The 12,825-nt window shown below is 38.2% G+C and overlaps 1 protein-coding gene across 5 annotated transcripts in view; it reads right to left on the bottom strand.

Moving 5' to 3' along the window:
* Positions 1–12,825, bottom strand: part of DDX4 (DEAD-box helicase 4) — a 72,028-nt gene that overhangs the window by 7,254 nt on the left and 51,949 nt on the right. For all 5 annotated transcript variants that reach the window (XM_065546274.2, XM_073993454.1, XM_073993453.1 and 2 more), the window contains 2 exons: positions 11,817–11,983; positions 5,984–6,129 (listed from right to left, as the gene is read on the bottom strand). In XM_065546274.2, the coding sequence (XP_065402346.1) occupies positions 5,984–6,129; positions 11,817–11,983 (313 nt within the window). The remainder of the gene's footprint in view (positions 1–5,983; positions 6,130–11,816; positions 11,984–12,825) is intronic.

Raw genomic sequence — 12,825 nt, 5'->3', positions numbered from 1 at the left:
AGCCTAGATCGCAGAGATTCTGTTGACTTTATTAGGTCTGATTGTTTCAAAAAAAAAAAAAAAAAAGACTAAAGAGGGGGAAAAAAAGAAGAAAAAAAGACTAAAGAGAGAAGGTTCCCTATTTATGAAACAGCTGTGGTTATTTACAACCATGTTAATTTCTATGTTCACTTCTAAATGTTTTATTGTCACTTCAATTAAATTGATAACCAAATAGTTTCTCTCATACCCACGAATCCTACAAATATTCAACTCTCCTCTGACAACTCCTTCTGTCTTTTTAAGATCAAATTATAAATTTAGAAGGAGAAATTCACCTAGAAAACTTTTGAGATTTCTCAGAGAGAGCCCCAAGAAAAGCACAAAGGTTTATTATTTCACCTTATAACACAAGGGATTCTAGAAATTACTATTTTTTAAATGTATTACTATTTAAGAGTTGTATGGTAAGAGTTGTCAAACCAGAAAAGACTACACTTTTCCAAGATTAAAGAGAATACGTAAAATATTAATACATATTAATACAGGTTCAGCATTCCTAACTTGAAAATCCAAAATCCCAAATTTTTTGAGTACTGACATGATGCTCAAAGGAAACGCTCACTGGAGCATTTCAGAGTTTTGGATTAGGGATGATCAAGTTACAAACATACTGCAAATATTCCAAAAGTTAATAAAAAAAAAAAAATCTGAAACATGGCCAGGTGTGGTGGCTCACACCTGTAATTCCAGCACTTTGAGAGGCCAAGGCAGGTGGATCACCTGAGGTCAGGAGTTTGAGATCAGCCTAGCCAACGTGGTGAAACCCGATCTCTACTAAAAATACAAAAATTAGCTGGGCGTGATGGCAGGTGCCTGAAATCCCAGCTACTCAGGAAGCTGAGGCAGGAGAATCGCTTCAACCCAGGAGGTGGAGGTTGCTGTGAGCCAAGATAACGCAGTCGCACTCTAACCTGAGAGACAAGAGTGAAACTCCATCTCCAAAAAAAAAAAAAAAAAAAAATCTGAAACACTTCTGGTCTCAACCATTTTGGATAAGGGATATTCGGCCTGTATTTTTTTTTTTTTTTTAATGTATGCTTTATGGGAGTCCCTCATGATTTGTAAATTCCCTCACCATCCAAAGTATGTTTTTACCCTCAGGAGAAACACTGTTCAAAATTCTATAAAGTTACTCTATGGAGTTTCCCTATCTTTATCAAAGTCCTGAAGGTACGCTGCCTGATGCCAACAGTACAGCGCTGCCCATTATAATTTCACTTTTAAACGTCTATAACCTTACTTCTTTCCTAACTTGAATCTAGCATCTTCTCCAGTGGTTCTTCACTAGGGATGTACGTCAGACTTACACATGGCATTCTGTAAAAATATAAATGTCTGGACCCTATTTCTACATCTACAGGTGAACTCAGTTCCCATTTTGTCTTTCATTGTGCTTTTTCAATGTTCTGGAACAAACTGACACTTCATGACAAAGTAAGTCTTTCCCAAAGTCTCCAAGATCCTCTAAAGAGGTCTGTGAGGTAAAAACAATTTTCATAATTACACTACTAGGTCTATTTATATTCTTGATATGAAAAATTACATCTGCCCATTTTCATAAATAGGTTTCTTCTTTGAAAATAGGCTTAATCAGATGTTTTGCCTAGTATTTTTTTGAATGGCTTTATTACCTTTATTTTGCATGTCATAGAAAAAATTTTATCAGTAGCATTATTCTTATTATGAACCCTCCTCAGACCCTTGATATTTAACAATTACCGGTAACAAATTTACCATGATCATTAAATCCGTCATCTTCAGACAGCTTTTGTCTTCTTTAGATGCTTGCCCAAAGGCTGCGCTGTAAGCTATATAGATCAGAGTCTATGTCCTAAAGGAGAGACTCCAAGCCTTGTGAAGAACTATTAATACTTCAAAGAACAGTCTTGGGTAGAAGGTTCTAAAGTTGACTGCTTTGACAACTTTTAGACCCTATCACTGGACTGAGTGAGATTTCCAGGACTAGTCCTTCTAGAAACAGACAGAATCATGCAAGCTGATCCCTAACATATACAATGAAGTAAGAATTACATAAGGACTGAATGAGCTGATGGAGAAAATCTCTCTGTGGTCATGTGTTGGCAATACTGTTAATATTATTTTAATATTCTATTTTCTGGATATATGAAGAAGCTTTTTGTCCTCTTAAGCTAGCTGTCATCTACACATTTTAGTAGACTGCTTTTGTAAACTAAAATCAAACATTCTAAAATCGTATCTGACCTTGCATCTCACTGACACCCCATCCCAACCCAAATTCAGATTTCTTAACTAAGTCTCCTTACTTTTCATGGTAGTTATCTGCAACAGTTAAATAAGAATCTGTCTGCCTCCTTTAACCAAGATATAAGTGGACAAGTTACCTGTGCAACTGACATCTCACCTGGATTTCATATTTGAAAATGGCATAGTAGGTACAACCAGATACTTTTTTTAAGGAATAAAGGTTGGCTTTCCCTATGGAATCAGTGCCTACAAAGACCTCCCATATAAGCTGGCCTGGTGCTTGTCTTACACGGCCCAGTCTTGGAGATTTTAAGGAAAGCCATACACTTCCTGACAGGACATGAACCACAGGAAATATGGGGGACCTTTAGTAGAGTGAGATTCACTCCAATGTATACCTACTGCAGGTGAAACCTAGTAGAGAGAGTTTCTGAGACTTAGTTTCCTATCCCTTAGATAGCAAATAATCAAGGATTTTTAAAGTTCAATCTGACATTCCTTATGAAAACTTCCAGACAAAAGTTAATTTTGTGACTTTAGTAAAAGTCAATACTGTACGGCTCTAGATTTGCAAAACAAACTGAAGGAGGCCTATTTATTGTTAATGAACAATCTTGCTGCACCCATGCCAATAAGCAAGCCAAACATAAGACCAAACTTCTTGTCATCAAGACTCTCTCTGAGATTATTATGGTCATGAGGTAGATATAGGCTGTCAGAAAACATTATGGAAGAATTTGAAGTAAGCAAAAAAGATCACTGTCTAGCACACTCTTTGTGCCTTCTATAGTCTTTTTCATAACTGTTGCAATTGACAGCAATGCCAATGATTCTCAGTAAAAATGCAAATAAAGTTTTCCCCTGAAATGTAATTGATTATTGCATTTGAATAATGACCAGTTTTACATCTATCTCTAAGTTAATTTTAGCATTCCTAATTGCCTAAACCAGGGGTGTCCAATCTTTTGGCTTCCCTGGGCCACATTAGGAGAATTGTCTTGGGTCACACATAAAATATGCTAACACTACTGATAGTTGATGAGCTAAAAAAACAACAAAACAAACAAACAAACAAAAAAACTCATCATGTTTTAAGAAAGGTTATGAATTTGCATTGAACCACATTCAAAGCTATCCTGGGCTGCATATGGCCTGTGGGCTGTGGGTTGGACAAGCTTGGCCTAAACATACATGTATTTTTTGAATTCTCCTTTTGACCAGCTGTAACATCTTACTGGTTCCTTTGGTAACTAAAGAGCTCAATAAATTATTTGATCCATGTTGACTTAAAATTATGAAAAAGGCAGTTTGGCTATACTACTCTAAAATAAACCTATATATTTAAAGGAAAAAGGAAAAAAATAGCATAATTAAGTGAAAGAGTAGAAAAAGAGATAAATTATATGAACAAAAATTTGTATAATTTGAGGATATACTGGATGGATATTACATGCAAAGTTAAAAAGTTATCAACTATGAACACTAAACCAAAAAAATATTTCACAGCTTAAATAATACAGAAGTATATCAATAGTGCTCATATATAATACATTGATCTTTTCTCAAGGGCAAACCAGTACTTCTGAAAAACTCTCCTTTTGGATTATTTGCAAAATAAACTTTATCCCACAAACTCATATATTAAAAAATCTTGGCCGGGCGCAGTGGCTCATGCCTGTAATCCCAGCACTCTGGAAGGCCGAGGTGGGCATATCACGAGGTCAGGAGATCAAGACCATCCTGGCTAACACGGTGAAACCTTATCTCTACTAAAAATACAAAAAAATTAGCCGGGCGTGGTGGTGGGTGCCTCTCTAGTCCCAGCTACTCGGGAGGCTGAGGCAGGAGAATCGCTTGAACCTGGGAGGCGGAGGTTGCAGTGAGCTGAGATCATGCTACTGCACTCCAGCCTGGGCGACAGAGCGAGACTCCATCTCAGGAAAAAAAAAAAAAATCTTAAGGTGCCTATATTAGAAATACATTCTAACTTCAGCAAACCATGTAGTGCTCATCTCTTCTGCATTAGCAGCATCGACTTATGGTGGGCTAGTTACTTGACCTCTCTATATTTGTTTCTTCATCCCTAAAATGGGGATAATGACAAAATCTACTTCATAAGGTTGTTTTGGGAATTAAATGAGCTAACACATGTACAATAATTAGAATGGTATGTGGCCCATAGCTATTATTATTTTTATATACTATCAGTGTATATTATGAAACACTTGATGAAGCCAACCAATAAAATTTCTCAAACTTAAGATGAGTATTTGGTTTTTAAAAGTTTTTATAAAACTCAGCACAAACTAAAGACTAGAAGCCTGTAAGTGCTTTTAAAGTCACCTTTCCATTTTTTCTTCTTGCTCATTATTGGAAATTAAAAGATGAGCCACCTTCACACTCCTCTGTCTCAACACTGACATTCAAGCTGAAACGCAAGTACTAAAATGGAGGGTGTGGATGGGGAAAGTATAACATATAAGTAGATCTAGCCTGTGAGGTAATCCGAAGGTATTAAAATGAACATATTTAAAATTTTTGTTTCCAGTCTCAAAATAAGGCTATCTTAAACAACCAAACTAAAAAAACAAGACTTCAAAAATAAAAATTGGGCCAGGAATGGCAGCTTATGCCTGTAATTCCAGCACTTTGGAAGGCCAGTGTGAGTGGATCACTTGAGCCCAGGAGTTCAAAACCAGCCTGGGCAACATGGTAAAAACCCCATGTCTACAAAAACTAAAAAACTGGCTGGGCATGGTGGTGCATGCTTGTAGTCTCAGCTACTCAGGAGACGGACGTGGGAGAACTGCTTAAGCCTGGGAGCTTGAGGCTGCAATGAGCCGTGGTCACCTACTGCACTCCAGCCCTGGCAATAAAGGAAGGCTCCGCCTCAAAAAAATAAAAATAATAAAAAGTAAAATTGGGGTGAGTACAGTGGCTCATGGCTGTAACCTCAGCACTTTGGGAGGACAAGGTAGGAGGATCGAGGCCAACAGTTCAAGACCAGCCTGGTCAACAGTGAGACCTCTATCTCTACAAAAAAATAATAAAGAATTAGCCAGGCATGGTGGTGCATGCCTATAGTCCTAGCTACTTGGGAAGCTGAGGTGGGAGGATTGCTTGAGGCCAGGAGTTTGAGGCTGCCGTGAACTATGACTACACAATTATTTCAGGCCAGGCAACAAAGTGAGACCATGTCTCTAAAAAAATAATAAAATAAAAATAAAAATTGATTGGGGGAGTAGAGGAGAAAAAAAATTTCCCACAGATATTGCGAAGGAAGACAACTAGATCTTAAGCCCCTTTTAGCTAAAAAGTTATTCAAATCTATGAATTTGGGAAGCCTTAGGAAGCAAGAACTAGGAACCAGAAACAGAAAAACAATCTGCTTTTGATGGAGTAATAGTGTGATGTAAACATGTGTCACTACTAAGCCTTTCTAGTTTCCTAAAACAAAAAATAGATATACTTCTGGTGGAATAGTTAAAACGCAGTCTCAAATCCTTCCTATTTTCAAACTTAATGGTGGAGAAAGGCCTGTATTTTTATATAATTTACCCAGAAAACTGAATCATAAAATTTTTTATAAAAGAGCTTTAGAGGGAGAGGGAATTCAAACAAACTTATTAAAAGTCAGACCAAACAATTCTTTAGTGATTTTTTAAAATTACTCATTTAAAAAAACCATGACAAAAAATGTATCAACATAAGATACCTATGTTTCGTAGAATTTCAACAAGTTTTTCTCTTTTTGAGAACTGGCCAACTTGGAGAACGGTCTGCTGAACATCTCTACATGCTCCACCCACTTGTCCAACAGCAACAAACAGATAATTCGACTTTAAAAACTCTGCAGCCAACCTTGAAAAACAAAAGATTATTCTTTAACTTATCCTCTTCTCCATTAGTATCCATAATATCCACTGAATTCCTGTAGGTGTTATCTCAATATTAATCAGACAGCAGATTACGACAGCTATAAGATGGTTGGTTACTTATATCACCCAAGTACTATTTTGAAAGATCAGTATAAAATATTAGGATTTTGCAAAATACGTAACTACTAGAGAAAAAGTTTGTCACAGTATGTATATGGTAATTACAAGTGGATTTGCTATCCACGCAAAACTATATAAAATATGTGTATAACACTTAAAAAAAGCATGAACTAAAACAAATAAACTGCAATAAGCAGGAATTATTTTTTAGTAAAAACTGAAATGTAAGCCTAAGGCACAAATTCTGTTCTCCACTCATTGTTTTTATGTATGCTATTATTAGTTGTTTTCTGAAAATATTAACTATTAAATTACTTCAAATGAATGATTTCAAGCAAACCAGATCTTAGGTCAGTGCTCTCTATGTCATGACACACATAAAAAGTAGTATTTGCAAGGCACAATTGGGCAAAACAAGTGAGACAGGATGAAAGGCCCAGGGACACAGTGGAATCAGGATAGGTGTGCCTGCCCCAAAGGTTAAGGGTATCAATATCTTGACACATAGTTAACTCACTATCAGCATGCAACTGAGAAGTCTTGCTTTAGATCACATAGAAACATGGGGGAGTGGACAAAGTTGCTAATGAGAAAGATGAGTTTTTAGGGATAAATGGGGAGGTTCAAATCTCTCTTCAATGCTTCTCCCTCCTATGTATCAGTCCCTTATTTACCAGCTGGCTCCTTCATGAAAATAGCTCAAATTCAGCATATCCAGAATCTTAATAAATCACTGCTTCTTCTTTCTCCTTACTTCATCTCTTATCATAAAAGCAAAGTTTTTTTTTTTGCCTTCTTTTAGAGTCACTCTCTCACCCAGGCACAAAAGTTAAAATCATCTGAAATTCTCCATCATTCTTTTCATTCACTAAAACTACAGAGTGTTTTGTGTCATGTGTACAAGGTACTGGGAGTAGAAAGATGAACATTAGCCTATGAGGTCATCACATCAAGTAGGAAAGATATATTTAAAAACTTACAATTTTAGTGTTAGAATAATGTTTACTGAACACTATGTTCCAAGAAATGTACAAAGTGACTTAAATAGTTTCTTTCACAAGATACACTGGCAGGAAATGGATGAAATGATTTAGAAAAAGCCTCAAGTTTGAGGCGGGGCACAGTGGCTCATGCCTATAATCCTAGCACTTTGGAAGGCCAAGGCGTGTGGATCACTTGAGTCCAGGAGTTTGAGACCATTCTGGCCAACATGGTGAAACCCCAAATCTACAAAAAATAAAAAATTAGCCAGGTACGTATGCGCACACCTGTAGTCCCAGCTACCCAGAAGGCTGAGGTGGGCCTAGGATGGCTTCAGTCAGGGAGGTCAAGGTGGCAGTGAACCATGATTTTGCCTCTGAACTCCAGCCTGAGCAACAAGAGTGAGACCGTATCTCGAAAAAAAAAAAAAAAAAAAAAAAAAAAAAAAAAAAGGTCTTCAGGTTTGAAGCTTCATCTAGGGAAGCAGCAGGCAAGAATGTGGAACACTAACGATTGGGGAAAGGCATTCTATGCAGAAGGAAAGAAGAAACAAGCACAAATAATGAGAAAAGTAAAATTCAGCTTTCTCAGCCAAGAGGAAATAGCTCTAGTAGACTAGAAACACACGACTCCAGGTAAGAAAGTAGCAGGTAAGCCTGAGATTGTCATGTGTTAAAGAGTTTAAAAATCAGTCTATGAAGATGGAAAGATATGGGAAGGTTTATTTTAAATAAATGTCTAAAAGAATCAGACTTTATTTTGGCATTGCCACTAATGCAGAAGTGACACTAGAAGCAGGGAGACAGGTTAAAAAGCCACTTCCAGAGAGCAGGGCAAAACTGATAAGGACCTAAATTAAGGTGGGAAATAGAGAAGAAGCTAACAGATATGAAATATTTTAGAGATTACTGCTGTAATGGTTAATACTTGGTGTCAACTTGACTGGATTGAGGGATGCCTAGATGGTCAGTGAAAAACTGTTTCTGGATGTGTCTCTGAGGGTGCTACCAGAGGAGACTGACATTTCAGTTGGTAGACTGGGAGAAGAAAGCCCACCCTAAATGTGGGTGGACACCACCCAGTTGGCTACCGGCGCAGTTACGACGACGTAGGCAGAAGAAGGTGGGGTAACTTTGCTTGCTGAGTCTTCCGGCTCTCTTTCTTCTTCCCATGCTGGATGCTTGCTTCTGCTCCTCTTGCCCTTGGACATCACACTCCAGGTTCTTCAGACTTTGAACTCTGGGACTTGCACCAGCGGCTTCTTGGGGGATCTATCAGCTTCCTTGGTTTTGAGGCTTTCAGACTTGGACTAAGCCACTGCTGGTTTCTCTCTTCTGCAGCTTGCAGAGAGCCTATCATGGGACTTTACCTTGTGATTGTGTGAGCCAATTTTCCCTAATAAACTTCCTTTTATATCTATATATATTATTGGTTCTGTCCTTCTGGAGAACCCTAATATCACTGCCACGTTGTACTGAGACAGGGTCTTACTCTGTTGCCCAGGCCAGAGTATAGTGGCACAACCATGGGTCACTGCAGCCTCAACTTCCCGGGCTCAAGACATCCTCCCACTTTAGCCTCCTGAGTAGCTGAACCTACCGGTGCATGTCACCACACCCAGCTAATTAATTTTTTTTTACATAGACAGGGTCTCACTATGTTGCCCAGGCTGGGCCTGAACTTCTAGGCTCCAATGCTCCTCCCACCTTAGCCTCCCCAAAGTGCTGGGATTATAGGAATGAGCTACCGCGCCTGGCCCAAGTTGAGTATTTTTAAAAGCGGAGTTAAAAGACTGTGAGAGAAGAATCACCATGATTCAAAAATTTCTGGCTTCAAAAGATCACGACGCCAATAACCAGAATAAAGAAAACTGGAAAAAGGGAGCTGAAGAAAAATTGCATTCTATTTTGGACATGAACGTGAGTTACTAGTTATTCATCTGAGAGAAAAAACACTCCAAGAAGTTAAATTTGAAAGTCTGGGCCGGGTGTGGTGGCTCACACTTACAATCTCAGCACTTTGGGAAGCCGAGGCGGGCGGATCACCTGAGGTCAGGAGTTCAAGACTAGCCTGACCAACACGGAGAAACCTCATCTCTACTAAAAATAAAAAATTAGCCAGATGTGGTGGTACATGCCTATAATCCCAGCCACTGGGGAGGCTGAGGCAGAATCACTTGAACCCTGGAGGCGGTGGTTGTAGTGAGCTGAGATTGTGCCATTGTACTCTAGCCTGGACAACAAGAGCGAAACTCTGTCTCCAAAAAAAAAAAAAAAAAAAAAAAAAAGTCTGGGGCTACAGAGAGAGATTAGGAATACAGGGAAGAAATCTGGGAGAGTTACAGGTATAACTAGAAGCCATGGCAGAGTTACAGGTATAACTAGAAGCCAAGGGAACGGATATACCATAACTCAGGGAATATGCAGAATGAGAAAAGGACTGCACAGAATGATGGGCAACTGGTAACATTTAAGAGTAGACAATGAAGCAATTGAGGAAGAGTCAGGAAGCAAAGAATGTAAACAACCCAAGGTCAGATAGGAGCTTATTTTGTTTAACATATATCCCCAAAGCTTATAATCAAATATGATTCACAAAAGATCCTCAACAAGTATTACTGACAGTAGTACACGTTTGCCATTTTGGGTGGTCAACATACAAATACTTTCCCATTTCAGGGTAAATCTAAAAAGAGTCAGGCTGCTAATTAGATAGTTACCAAAGAAAATGGTGAGAATGCAAATATCCCATCTCCAGTTGAAAATACTATCCAGGGCAGGGTGCGGTGGCTCATGCCTGTTAATCCCAGCACTTTGGGAGGCCGAGACGGGCAGATCACCTGAGGTCAGGATTCCGAGACCAGCCTGGCCAACATGGTGAAACTCCATCTCTACTAAAAATACAAAAAAAAAAAAAAAAAAAAAAAATTAACCAGGCATGGTGGCAGGCGCCTGTAATCCCAGCTACTCGGGTGGCTGAGGCAGGAGAATCGCTTGAACCCAGGAGATGGAGGTTTCAGTGAGCCGAGACTGCACCATTTCACTCCAGCCTGGGCAACTGAGCAAGACTTCGTCTCAAATGAAAAAAAAAAAAGAAAGAAAGAAAGGAAAGGAAAAAGGAAAGGAGAAAGGAAAGGAGAAAGCAAAGGAGAAAGCAAAGGAGAAAGCAAAGGAGAAAGGAAAGGAGAAAGGAAAGGAGAAAGGAAAGGAAAGGAAAGGAAATACTATTCAACTGTTAAGAAATGATTGTTTTGTGTATCACTAAGAAAGAAAAATATCCTGCCAATTGACCTAATGCTGTCTTATGAGTTCTATTTTCCTTCAATAAAGAACTCTTCCTAACTTTACACAAAGATTTACCATATAACAAATAGATCAATAGCCAGCACCACTATTCAAGGGCTTGGGAATGTTTGATATACTAGCACAGGATCCCATGTAACATTCTATCAAACCAGGGGACCAACTTTAAAGCAAAAGAGGCATTGGGACAGGCCCATAACCATAGGATTCACAGATAATATATACCGCATCACTCAGAAACTGCCAACCTGAGAGAACATTGGAACTGTCTGCAGAAAAAAAAGTTCAAGGGCCAGTTTGGAGGCAACTCTTTATGAAGATAGGGCATTATCCAACACAACACAGTAATTCTTCAAATCAAATATCCATATATGGTGCATGAGTCTGGGAATCCAGGAAAGCAAGCAATACAGGCCCACCTACCATCACTCTCAATGACCCACTTGGGAAATCTATGCTTCCCATCCCTTCTTGTCCACCAACTTTACGTTCTATAGGTTTTGAGGTCTTGGTTCCCAAAGAGAAAACAGTTCCACTAGAGAAAATAGCAAGAGTCCTGCTGAATTACAGATAGTTCCCCACTTACAACAGGGTTAACATCCTGATAAACCTATTGTAAGTCCAAAATATCTTAAGTCAAAAATGTAATTAATACCTACGATAAACCATTACAAAGTTGAAAAATCATAAAATCATACGTTGAACCACAGGACCATCTGTATAAGCTTCTGTTGTTGCATGGGCACTTCTGGCTCCTTGAGACAAGGGGCTGGCAGGAAAAAGAGTCACCATTCCAGTAGGGATGTGTCACCCTAATCTCTGAATTCACTAGACCACATGGTATATAACATGATCTTCAAATATCTGCCAATAATTGGTATATGAATTTTCTACCAAAGCCTCAGTTCTCCCAAATCCTATACATTTAGGTTTGAAAAGAAGGCATAATAATAAAAATAACTTCATTTAGTAAGCACTTATTAAACCCTAGCTGCATTCTATGCAACACACACACACACACACACACACACACACACACACACACACACACACACACTTCTTAAATAAAATGTGATGTTAACATAAAGCCAGGAATAAAGGTAAGAAACAATGGAAAATGTGGTAAACATTTTAGAAATACATCTACTTTTTAAACTACCTATATTAAAATCTTAAAGACAAATCTCTAAAAATAGGATATTCACATTGCTTCCACTTTGATAAAAGTATGTATATAACCAAATTATTTTTAAGAAAAAAACTTAACCTTTGAATTTCCTCTGGAAAAGTTGCACTGAACATAAGGGTTTGGCGCTGTTCCTTTGATGGCATTCCTGGGCAAGAAATTAACTTCTTCATTTCTGGACCAAAACCCATATCCAACATGCGATCAGCTTCATCCAAAACTAAATATTTGATCTGTTTGAGACCAATCTTTAAGGATATTTTCAAAGGTAAAAGAGAAAATGCATATTAGTTTATATTAAACTATTCTCCACAATTTCAACTGTTAAAATACTGTGAAGAACAAAGACTAGAAATCGGTGCATAAAATGAGAATTGTTATGCTATTACTGTATATTTCAGTTCAATTTTCTGTTATAAAGGATTTTTAAAATTAAGTCTAAAAGAAACCAAACGTCTAGATCAACACTGTGCAATAAAACTTTCTACAATTACTTAAAAGTTCTATTAACTGCACCTTTTTTTTTTTTGAGAGAGTCTTGCTCTGTTGCCCAGGCTGGAGTACAGTGGCACAAGCTCAGCTCACTGCAACCTCTGCCTCCTGGGTTCAAGTGATTCTCCTGCCTCAGCCTCCCACCATGCTCGGCTAATTTTTTTTGTTTGTATTTTTAGTAGAGACAGGGTTTCACCGTGTTAACCAGGATGGTCTCTATCTCCCGACCTCGTGATATTCCCGTCTCAGCTTCCCAAAGTGCTGGGATTACAGGCGTGAGCCACCGCACCCAGCCTATCTGCACTGTTTAACATGTCAGTCATTAGCCAAAAGTAGCTAGCTATTAAGCACTTGAAACGTGGCTACTGTGACTGTGGAACTGAATTTTTAATTTTATCATTCTTAAATTGTTACATGTGGCTAGTGGTTACTGTATTGGACAATACAGATCTGGATTATAGTATCTCATAAAGTTAGACTCTAATGTAAGAAAGAAAATATCCTAACAGCATGACATATTCAAATATCTTCTAACTGGTAAAATTTTTTCTAACATCTTTAAATCCTTAGTAAATTATCCATCCTCTAATCACTCGGG

The sequence above is a fragment of the Macaca fascicularis genome, chromosome 6 (genome assembly GCF_037993035.2).
Source record: "Macaca fascicularis isolate 582-1 chromosome 6, T2T-MFA8v1.1".
Lineage (NCBI taxonomy): Eukaryota > Metazoa > Chordata > Mammalia > Primates > Cercopithecidae > Macaca > Macaca fascicularis.
Note: the sequence above shows the minus strand (reverse complement) of the source record. Positions and strands in the feature narration are given on the sequence as shown.